This window comes from Pan paniscus, chromosome 19 (genome assembly GCF_029289425.2).
Source record: "Pan paniscus chromosome 19, NHGRI_mPanPan1-v2.0_pri, whole genome shotgun sequence".
NCBI lineage: Eukaryota > Metazoa > Chordata > Mammalia > Primates > Hominidae > Pan > Pan paniscus.
In genome coordinates this window covers 18,501,870-18,513,531 of record NC_073268.2, presented here as the reverse complement: position 1 = coordinate 18,513,531, position 11,662 = coordinate 18,501,870, and the positions used below count along the sequence as shown (strand labels likewise).

At 44.7% G+C, this 11,662-nt stretch overlaps 2 protein-coding genes across 4 annotated transcripts in view; one reads left to right on the top strand and one right to left on the bottom strand.

Moving 5' to 3' along the window:
- Nucleotides 1–4,553: 4,553 nt before the first annotated feature.
- The window catches only part of LRRC37A (leucine rich repeat containing 37A), a 44,806-nt gene continuing 37,697 nt past the window's right edge, over nt 4,554–11,662 (top strand). The window contains 5 exon segments of the mRNA XM_063598978.1: nt 4,554–4,651; nt 5,359–5,806; nt 5,809–5,862; nt 5,864–8,367; nt 10,417–10,488. Of these exon segments, the coding sequence (XP_063455048.1) occupies nt 5,756–5,806; nt 5,809–5,862; nt 5,864–8,367; nt 10,417–10,488 (2,681 nt within the window). The 5' untranslated portion in view covers nt 4,554–4,651; nt 5,359–5,755.
- Nucleotides 9,869–11,662, bottom strand: part of ARL17A (ADP ribosylation factor like GTPase 17A) — a 66,783-nt gene continuing 64,989 nt past the window's right edge. Inside the window, exon 4 of one of the 3 annotated variants that reach the window (XM_063598982.1) lies at nt 9,869–10,288. In XM_063598982.1, the coding sequence (XP_063455052.1) occupies nt 10,224–10,288 (65 nt within the window). In that variant the 3' untranslated portion in view covers nt 9,869–10,223. The remainder of the gene's footprint in view (nt 10,289–11,662) is intronic. The other 2 variants (XM_063598980.1, XM_063598981.1) reach the window with 2 other exon arrangements.

Genomic DNA, 11,662 nt, shown 5'->3' with positions numbered 1-11,662 from the left:
TTAACTGATGAATTAAATCTCTGGGTGATGTGAGATATGTGCCAGGTTCTTGGCTTGTGTCTCCCTCTAGTACTTCAGGAACTTCCCAACTAGATGGAGGCAGTAAAAATGGGCCCTGCCAGGATGTACCTATAACAGAGACGTTCAACCATACCCTTGTGCTGTCTGCCTTTAATCACGAAGATTATGAGCTAAGATTCGTGGATGCATTTTTATTTTTTAACCAACATGTAGCAATTATCACTCAGATAGGCATCTTAAATCCATTAGTTTGGGTTGGATTTAAGACGGTTGTCATTCCTATGAAAGGGAAGCTAGCCCAGATTGCTATTCAGAAGGCTTTGTCAGATGCATTCTGGAAACTGTTGATTGTGGTTCTAGGTAAAACTTTCTTAATCGTCGTTGAAGTACTTCAGTTTCAGTGAGCAAATAAACTCATTTTGAAAAGTTAATTGGATAAAAATATCGATATCTAAAACACTCCCTAGGATGCTTTCATTTGCTAAATTCTTTCACAGCGACAGGCTCAAGTTTGTTCTTTGTGACGTTTGTAGAAAAAATGACAGCAAATATTGTCCCTAGTTTATAGATATAAAAGGACTTGCCTCAGGTCACACAGAAAATGTTTGAGGCAGGTCTTCTTTAATTGTATGCCTATCGTACAGAATAGTGATTATAAGCCCTGGACACATGGATTTGAGTCCTAACTCTGTCTCTTAGATTTTTGTATGCAGTTTTAGGTCTTATGGCCAGAGAGATTTGAAGATATTTAAAATCTCTAAGCTGCAATCTTTATCTGCAAACTGGGGTTAGTAATCCGATCAACCTTATGGCGGATATTGTAAGAAAAAATGAGATGACAAGTGTAAAAACTCAGAACTATACTTACAAGGTAAGCACACAAAATATGCTATTGTTGTCATTGTTTTCTCTCTGAATAAATAAACTCTCTGCTGAAGAATTTATTAGATTATGTTTCTCGAATCGAGAATTCAGTTCCAGCTCTCATTTCTGGCACTGACATATTGGCCAAATATGATTCTTATACAATAATCAGCTGCTTTGCTGTGAGCCTTGGAAATGGTCATGCTGTTGAATGGCATTGCTTGTATTCCCTATTCAGTTCTACAGTGGCACAAATGTCATAGCCTGTGCCCAAAGGAAACCTGGTGTTCAACAAAGAGTCCCTGAACAGAGTTGCCTTTCTGCTTCACAACCCTGAAGGCTTAGAGACTGAGATTGTAATTAAGTTACTACAGACCTTTATTTGCTTGTAAGAGGTGGCCCTGATTGCTCTCAGCTTTCCAACCTGGGCAGCCCTTCTAGTGAAAGTCTTACTTCCTTGGTCATCAACTGTCAAGTCTGAGTAATGACATTTAATAACCAAGCTAAATGTGTGGGTTGTCTACCCTTCCCTAGTATGCAAAGGTATCCCTTGCACACACTCACTTCTTAGACCAAAAGCCTTATAGTTCTAGTTTGCCTTGAAGGAAATTGTATTGTCTATAGAGTATGTGGGCCATTTTCTGCCCGTAAAATGTTCAAATGTTTTCTCTCTCTAAAGCTTTGTTCATTGTATCTGGTGGAATTTTGGTTCTCAGGGAGTAGACACCTAGCCGTGCTTCTAATGTGAAGTGTCTACTAGCCCAGTGGTCTCTATTTTGGATTTGAACTTACTTCGACCCCCTACCTGGTGCCTTACCTTTTAATCATATTATGATTGAACATTTTTATTTCCACATTTTTTATTTCTTATGTTATTATTCCTTAGTTCCTATCTGTAAGATCATAAAGTCCTTTGAACCAAACACAGTTGATATTTCATACATATGTTAAAAACTGAGCTGTGAGACCAGACATGATGACTCACGCTTGAAATCTCAGCATTTCGGGAGGCCAAGACAGAAGGATCACTTCAAGCCAGGAGTTTGAGACCAGCCTGGAAAACAAAGCGGGACCATGTCTCTAAAAAAGAGAATTAGCTGGGCACAGTGATGTAGTGCCTGCTACTCTGGAGGCTGAAGCAGGAGGATGACTTGAGCCCAGGAATTCCAGGCTACAGTGAGCTATGATAGTGCCACTGTACTCCAGCCTGGGTGACAGAGTGAGACCCTGTCTCAAAGAAAAGAAAAAAGAAAAACAAAAATCAAAGTGTATGATGAGGAGATGAGGAAACTTTCAGGAAAATGCTTATTTTCTGCTTTTAGAAACTAAAAGAATGTCTCATTGTGGGTTGCTACCATTATATGCAGGAAGTTTTGGAATGAAAAAGATTCTGAATTCATCCTTGCTAACTTTATTTCAGAAAGTGGTAAAATAGCTATGGAGTACAGACCCAGTGAAGAGATTGTAGATGTCAGATGGGAAGAAGAACTACACGGTTTAATATAAGTATGTGGAGATAAAAACTCAAAGGTAACAGGGCCGGGCACAGTGGCTCACACCTGTAATGCCAGTGCTTTGGGAGGCTGAGGCGGGTGGATCACCTGAGGTCAGGAGTTCAAGATCAGGCTGACCAACATGGAGAAATGGTGGCACATGCCTGTAATCCCAGCTACTCGGGAGGCTGAGGCAGGAGAATCACTTGGACCCGGGAAGCGGAAGTTCCGGTAAGCTGAGATCACACCATTGCACTCCAGCCTGGGCAACAAGAGTGAAACTCCATCTCAAAAAAACAAACAGGCCAGGTGCTGTGGCTCACACCTGTAATCCCAGCACTTTGGGAGGCCGAGGTGGGTGGATCATGAGGTCAGGAGTTCAAGACCAGCCTGGCCAATATGGTGAAACCCTGTCTCTACTAAAAATACAAAAATTGGCTGGGTGTGGTGGTGGGCACCTGTAATCCCAGCTACTTGGGAAGCTGAGGCATGAAAACCACTTGAACCCAGGAGGCGGAGGTTGCAGTGAGCCGAGATCATGCCACTGCATTCCAGCCTAGGTGACAGAGCAAGACACTCTCGAGGAAAAAAAAAAGAAAAAGAAAAACAACTCAAGGGTTGGATAACATAGCCAGTATAACCATAATTCAAAACAAGCAGCAGAATTTGGAGGATAATTTGTTTAATTCTCAAGAAAATGTGAAACTCTGAAACTGCTTTTTGAGTGCAGGGTATTTCCGGGGCTTTTCCTAAAGTCTTGACCCTTGGCTGTGACCCCTTATTTGAAGTTTGGAGAGCAGAACCGAGGATTGTATTACTACAGTTGTGGACACAGGAGAGGGGGTTAGTCTCCCCCCGCTCCAAGAGTAAGGGATGCTGGGCTGCTCGAACACAGGCCTTGTTAGAACTCCCTTCAAACAGGATCCCAGAGATGTGGGGAGAAGGTAACTGGCCTTAAGAATGATTGCGCTACAGCTTTCGAAAACTATAATGCCTTTCAAATATGGCTTATTGCTTGGATCTCAATATCTCCCACGTATCTTGGGTGGAATATTTTGCTGAAGATCTTTCTGTCAATCATTTACAATCATGTGCTGCAAAATGAAGTTTGGGTCAACAGTAGACCACATATATGATGGTGGTTCCCTAAGAGTATAATGGAGCTATCCCTATATAGGTATACCATTTTTATCTTTTTTTTTTTTTTTTTTTTGAGATGGAGTCTCACTCTGTTGTCCAGGCTGGAGTGCAGTGGTATGATCCCAGCTCATTGCAACCTCCACCTCCCAGGTTCAAGTGATTCTCCTACCTCAGCCTCCTGAGTAGCTGGGATTATAGACACGCGTCACCACACTCAGCTAATTTTTATATTTTTCGTAGAGATGGGGTTTCACCATGTTGGCCAGGCTGGTCTTGAACTCCTGAGCTCAAGTGATCCACCCACCTTGGCGTCCCAAAGTGCTGGGATTACAGGCATGAGCCACTGCGCCCGGGCCCCATTTTTATCTTTTACACAGTATTTTAACTATATATTTTCCATGTTTACATACACAAATACCTGCCATTGTGTGACAGTTGCCTTTAGCATTCAGTACAGTAACATACAGTACAGGTTTGTAGCCTAGGAGTCCTAGGCCATACCGTGTGCCCTAGGTGTGCTGTAGGCTGCACCACCTAGGTTTGTGTAAGTATACGCTATGATGTTAGCACAATGGTGAAATCACCTAATGACACATTTCTCAAGCTCCTCACGTGGCAAGCAATGCATGACTGCATATGAAAGCTCTTAAATAGGGATTGTTTCTAAATTAATATCAAAACAGTCATTATTCACTATTTATGGAATTTTTTTTAAAAAAGGAGCAAAAGTATCATTTCAGTGGGAAGTTAACTTGGGGCTACAGTGTTTTATTTAACTTTTACCCCAAAGTTGCAAAGTGTTTTGAAATTTTTCCCTGTAAAATAATTATTTTAATTCAATTTAAATAAAACCCACCAAGGAGACTTCAAGCTTTAAGAAGTCTAGCTTCCTGTGAAATGTGAGAGGAAGTCAGCACTCATTTCAGAAATCTGATTATAACAATAGCACCATCCCTAAATGAGGTGAATCTTGGAATCTCTTCCATTTTATTTTATTTTATTTTTTTGAGATGGAGTTTCTCTCTTGTTGCCCAGGCTGAAGTGCAATGTTGCGATCTCGGCTCACTGCAACCTCTGCCTCCCAGGTTCAAGCGATTCTCCTGCTTTGGCCTCCTGAGTAGCTGGGATTGCAGGTATGCACCACCACACCTGGCTAATTTTGTATTGTTAGTAGAGACGGAGTTTCACCATGTTGGTCAGGCTGGTCTCGAACTTCTGACCTCAGTGATCCCCCCACCTCGGCCTCCCAAAGTTCTGGGATTATGGGTGTGAGCCACCACACCCGGCCCCCCTTCAATTTTAAAGCCATCACTATGCACCCTATGCCTATGCCAGGCACTGGAATAAGATGAAGCACCTTCTTGGAGTTTACATGCTGGTAATTATGCCAGACAGTAATAAAATAGGTAAGAACGGCTGTGGGGGACGTCAGCTGGGTTCTAGTTACAGTCGCATTTCAGGAAATTATTTAACATGCTGACTTTAACAACCTAAGCCTCTTCTCCATGTGTGCACACAGGGTAGATCTCTGAACACAGGTGACCCTAGAAGTGCTGTAACTTCTAGGGTAATGGCTGTGTTGAGTCAAGGCAGGATGACAGTTCAGCCTCCTCCCAGGCTAGTGCAAAAGGCTCTTCACTCGGATTAAAACCTTCTCTCCCAGACCGAATTGCCAACTCCCAACACCCCTCCTACAGAAAATTTGGAGTCCTCGCTTATTCCCTGGCAGCCCCTACCTAATAGGGTGGTGAATTAATTATCAAACATGCGACAGTTTAGCGAAAATGGCAACACTTTGGAATAGATGACTGTAATGTGCATCCTGGCGCCCATTTTGCAGGTCAGTTGCTCTCCCTGGAAGGAAGAGTGTTCTCGGATTTCACCTTAAAGGAGGAAGGCTGCCAGAACTGAACTAGCACTTCTGAATATCCTGAGGCGAGGTCCGGTGACTTCCTTGGGAAGCTCTGCCGCGCCCCCACCCCACCCTACCCCACCCTACCCCACCACAGCAGGCGCTGGAGTCCTGGGACCACCAGGGTCTGAGGCCCAAATCCTTCCTCACCAAGGGGAGGAGAGGGGTGTTCCGGCAGGGCAGGATGGGAAGGCATGCTTGGGCGGGATTGTGACATGAGAGTGCCCTGGTGACATGGAGCAGATCTGTGGCATAAATAAAGGTGTCATAAAGACAGGGCGGGGCTCACGCTTATAAGGGGCACGAGCGTCTCGGAGCTGCCAGAATGTCTTCTGCTCAGTGCCCGGCACTAGCGTGTGTCATGTCCTGGCTGCGTTTCTGGGGCCCATGGCCCCTCCTTATGTGGCAACTATTGTGGCTACTAGTCAAGGAGGCTCAGCCTCTCGAGTGGGTCAAGGACCCGCTCCAGCTGACCTCTAACCCCCTGGGGCCGCCTGAGCCCTGGTCTTCCCACTCCTCCCATTTCCCACGGGAATCTCCCCATGCGCCTACTCTCCCGGCAGACCCGTGGCACTTCGATCACCTGGGGCCCTCTGCTTCCTCAGAGATGCCAGCCCCACCCCAGGAATCGACTGAAAATTTGGTTCCATTCCTGGACACCTGGGATTCAGCTGGAGAGCTGCCCCTGGAGCCAGAGCAGTTCTTGGCTTCACAGCAGGATTTAAAGGACAAGCTGAGTCCACAGGAAAGGCTCCCTGTTTCGCCCAAGAAGCTGAAGAAAGATCCAGCTCAGCGTTGGAGCCTTGCTGAGATTATTGGAATTATACGCCAATTATCCACACCTCAGAGTCAGAAACAGACTTTGCAGCATGAATATTCCAGCACGGATACACCGTATCCCGGTAGCCTGCCTCCAGAACTCTGGGTGAAGTCAGATGAGCCTCCAGGGCCCTCTGAGCAAGTTGGACCTTCTCAATTCCATCTAGAGCCCGAAACTCAAAATCCAGAGACCCTTGAAGACATCCAGTCCTCTTCACTCCAGCAAGAAGCCCCAGCACAGCTTCCACAGCTCCCTGAGGAGGAAGAACCTTCTTCAATGCAGCAGGAGGCCCCAGCTCTGCCTCCAGAGTCCTCTATGGAGAGTCTAACTCTACCGAACCATGAGGTGACCGTTCAACCTCCAGGTGAGGATCAAGCTGATTATCACTCGCCCAACATTACAGTTAAACCTGCAGATGTGGAGGTTACCATAACTTCAGAGCCTGCCAATGAGACAGAATCTTCCCAAGCCCAGCAGGAGGCCCCAGTTCGGTTTCCAGAGGAGGTGGAACCTTCTGCAACCCAACAGGAGGCCCCAGTTGAGCCTCCAGTTCCTCCTATGGAGCATGAACTTTCCATCAGTGAGCAGCAGCAGCCAGTTCAGCCTTCTGAGTCTTCTGGGGAGGTCGAATCTTCTCCGACCCAGCAGGAGACCCCAGGTCAGCCTCCAGAACATCATGAAGTCACAGTTTCACCTCCAGGTCACCATCAAACTCGTCATTTAGATTCACCCAGTGTCTCTGTGAAGCCTCCAGACGTGCAGCTCACCATAGCAGCAGAGCCTAGTGCAGAGGTGGGAACTTCTCTAGTCCACCAGGAGGCTACAGCTCAGCTCTCAGGGTCAGGTAATTATGTAGAACCTCCCGCCATCCAGCACGGGGGCCCACCTCTGCTTCCAGAGTCATCGGAAGAAGCTGGACCTTTAGCAGTTCAACAGGAGACTTCATTTCAATCTCCGGAACCTATTAATAATGAGAACCCCTCTCCAACCCAGCAGGAGGCTGCAGCTGAGCATCCACAGACTGCTGAGGAGGGTGAGTCTTCCCTAACCCATCAGGAGGCCCCAGCTCAGATTCCAGAGTTCCCTAATGTAGTTGTAGCTCAACCTCCAGAGCATTCACACCTGACTCAAGCCACAGTTCAACCTTTGGATCTGGGGTTTACCATCACTCCAGAATCCATGACAGAGGTTGAACTTTCTCCAACCTTGAAGGAGACCCCAACTCAGCCTCCTAAGAAAGTTGTACCCCAACTTCGAGTATATCAAGGGGTAACAAATCCAACACCAGGTCAGGATCAAGCTCAGCATCCAGTGTCACCCAGCGTTACAGTTCAACTTTTGGACCTGGGACTAACCATCACTCCAGAACCCACTACGGAGGTTGGACATTCTACACCCCCGAAGAGGACTATAGTTTCTCCAAAGCATCCTGAGGTGACACTTCCACATCCAGACCAGGTTCAGACTCAGCATTCACACCTGACTCGAGCCACAGTTCAACCTTTGGACCTGGGGTTTACCATCACTCCAAAATCCATGACAGAGGTTGAACCTTCTACAGCCCTGATGACTACAGCTCCTCCTCCAGAACACCCTGAGGTGACACTTCCACCTTCAGACAAGGGTCAGGCTCAGCATTCACACCTGACTCAAGCCACCGTTCAACCTCTGGACCTGGAGCTTACCATAACTACAAAACCTACTACAGAGGTTAAACCGTCTCCAACCACAGAGGAGACCTCAACTCACCCTCCAGACCTAGGGCTTGCCATAACTCCAGAGCCCACTACAGAAATTGGACATTCTACAGCCCTGGAGAAGACTACAGCTCCTCATCCAGATCAGCTTCAGACTCTGCATCGAAAACTGACTGAAGTCACAGGTCCACCTACTGAGCTAGAACCTACTCAGGATTCACTGGTGCAGTCTGAAAGTTACATCCAAGATAAGGCTTTAGCTGCACCAGAGGAACACAAGGCCTCCACAAGCACCAGCATATGTGAGCTCTGTACCTGCGGAGATGAGATGTTGTCATGTATTGATCTCAACCCAGAGCAGAGGCTCCGCCAAGTGCCTGTGCCAGAGCCCAACACCCACAATGGCACCTTCACCATCTTGTAAGAATCACCTTTCCTCAATTGTCCTCTGTGTCCTGCCTGACATGGCAGCCTTTTCCTGGAGGCCTTCCTGGGCCTTCTTTATCTCCCCAAGCCATATGGACAACTGACTTTCTGCTTTCACCTTTGCTTGTCAACTCTCCCTTCTCCTCATTCTCCTTTAATGTTAGGCCCCTTCTCCAGTCTTTTCCTTTTACTCTGGTCTTTTACTCATTTTCGTATCCATTTTTATTTAGCCCCATCACATCATTGCTTAACTGCTGCTCTCCTCCCCTTTTTGCTTCACCCTCTTTACAGCAGCCTGTCCCTCTCCCGATCTCAGTGATGATGCTCTAAGTGGTTAAGAGTTGATTCCGGAGCCAGGCTGCCTGGGTTTGAACCCAGATCTATTTATTAGCTTGGTGACCCAGAGCAAGTTATTCTGCCTGTGACTCAATTTCCTCACCTTTAAACTGGGGATTATGCTAGTTAGCATTTCATAGGATTGTTGTGAAATTTAGGTGAGTGAATATATGAAACACTTCATCAGTGCTTAGCATATGTAGGAGAGTTGGCTGTTCACATGATTATTCAGTCCTTTAGTTTTGTCCAGAACTCGTCTTTGTCCCTAGCTTTCTATATGTAGAACTAGTTTTATGTCAAACCCAGGGCCAAGTATGCTACTGTCTCCAGAACACGAAAATGATAGGAGGGAAGAGGCTGGGTGTGGTGGCTCACGCCTGTAATCCCAGCACTTTGGGAGGCCGAGGCGGGCAGATCACGAGGTCAGGAGATCAAGACCATCCTGGCTAACATGGTGAAACCCCATCTCTACTAAAAATACAGAAAAAAATTAGCCAGGCATGGTGCTGGATGCCTGGAGTCCCAGCTACTCGGGAGGCTGAGGCAGGAGAATGGCGTGAACCTGGGAGGCAGAGCTTGCAGTGAGCCGAGATTGCACCACTGCACTCCAGCCTGGGTGACAGAGCAAGACTCCATCTCAAAAAAAAAAAAAAAAAAAAAAGGGAAGAAAGAGAATAGGCATAAAAAGGGAGGTATATATAATTAAGTACTAAAAGATAATGCAGACCATTGGTGCTAGAATTTGCCAGAATCTGTGATCCTTGAGGTGTGGAGATGCTACATGGGTAAGCTAAAACTTTACTTGGGTCTTAAAGAGTAGCTATAATTTGTTAAATAGAAAAAAAATGGGAGTACAGTCTAGGCAAACGCATGGCTACAGGTATGGTTGGAATTTAGTAGACCAATGTGGCTACAAAGAATTAGGTGAGGGAGCAATGAAGATACGATCCTGTAAAACCTTGATTGTCAGCTATAGGAGTTTGAAAGTTACACAATGAGGTATGGAAAGCCATTGAAAGTTTCCAAGCAAGAGAGATTAAATGATTAAAACAGGAAGATTATTTTATTTTATTTTGTTTTTTGCATTATGTGCAAGTGTAGACATGCAGAGGATTGTTTTAGAATCCATATGTAAAGTGTCCAAAAGGAAAAGCTTAATTCAGGGAGACAAAATAGAAAGGTCTAGCAAAATCAAGGAGTGAAGTGTGAAGGGGCCAAATCAGATCAGTTGTAATAGGAGTGGAAAGAAAAAGCCTAGGATGTTTCAACAGAGGGCACTGGGCCAAAGCTTTGGTGTTACCTGGCATAGGGTTTCTTTCTTCTCATTTGTTGATAATGATAAGCTTTTGCCCATATTTCTGTGGAATTATTTACCATTTTGGTACTGATTTGTAGAAGTCTGTTTAGACACATAAGTGCTTTTAGATAAAATACTTACATTCAAAGTAATTAACTGGCATCATCTGTCCAAGAGATGGGATGGATAAGAAGTTAAGCTCCCAGGAGATGCCTCATCATTTGTGCCAGTGACCCCGCATAATTTCTTGATGAATTGTGCAAACTGGGAAGCTGATTAGCTCTGGAAATGAGAAAGCAGGTGTTATTTTCTGTTTCTGAATATCCCCAACAAGGTTGCAATGATTCTTTTACTTATCGTGTTCATTGTTTTCCTACCTATTCAAGGATATAAACTGTGTTTCTTCACAGAAATTTCCAAGGAAACTATATTTCTTACATTGATGGAAATGTATGGAAAGCATACAGTTGGACCGAGAAACTGTGAGTATATTCTCTCCAAATATGACAAAAAGCTAACTGCATTGTAAGATCCTTCTTGGTCCAGAATTTTGAGGTCGGTACCTCTGAGGAAAGATATTTCTCCTCCATGCCCCAAATCAATCACTGTTGATTGCAATCGTATGGTTATTTTAAAATTAAATTTGGTAGGCTCTCTTTAAAATAAGAGGCAATTTAAATTTATTTTTTATCTTACAAATAATACATGGTTATATTCCTTTTTGTTCTCTTTTTTTTTTTTTTTTTCCAGAGACAGGGTCTTACTTTGTCCTCTGGGCTGCAGTGCAGTGGCACAATCACAGCTCACTGCAGCCTTCACCTCCCAGGCCCAAGTGATCCTCTCACCTCAGCCTCCCCAGTAGCTGGGACCACAGGTGCATGCCACCACACCCACCTAATTTTGTATTTTTTGTAGAGACAGGGTCTTCCTATGCTGCTTAGGCTGGTCTTGAACTCTTGGGCTCAAGTGATCCTCCCACCTTGGCCTCTTAGAGTGTTCATATTACAGGCATGAGCCACCACCCGCAGCCCATGATTCCATTTTTAATGTATAAAAATGCAATAACAGATATAACAAAAACTCTCCTTGTGCCCTACTCCCTCATCCCTGAAGTAATGCTACTCTGCATTTAGTATACATGCTTCCAGACTTTTCCTCATTTACCTACATACATATTTACATAAAGCAAAATAGATTTGTGGTTTTAAAATTTTTTCTTCACATAAAGGGTAACATCTTGCAACTTGATTCTTTCACTTCATGATATGCCTTAGATTTCTTTCCTTCCCAGTACTTAGAGGGTCACACCATTCATTTAAACTCCTGCATAATCCATAGTATGGATGCATCATGGTTTATTTAATAATTCCCCCATTGATGAATGTTTAGATTATGCTTAGTTTTCTTGTTACATGCATTGCTGCAATGAAATCCCTGTACATGCTTCTTTGTGAACATGGGCAAGTATTCCTGTAGCATAGATATCTTGAAATGGAATTCTTGGGGTGAAGACTTTGTAGATATAAAATTTTAATTGCCTTCAAAAATTTTGTGCCAACTTACTCTATTGTCAGCAAAATATGACAGCATTCATTTCCCGACACCTTTTCACCGCTGGGTATTCTCCAACTTTTTGCTGAAGTTATGGATGAATAA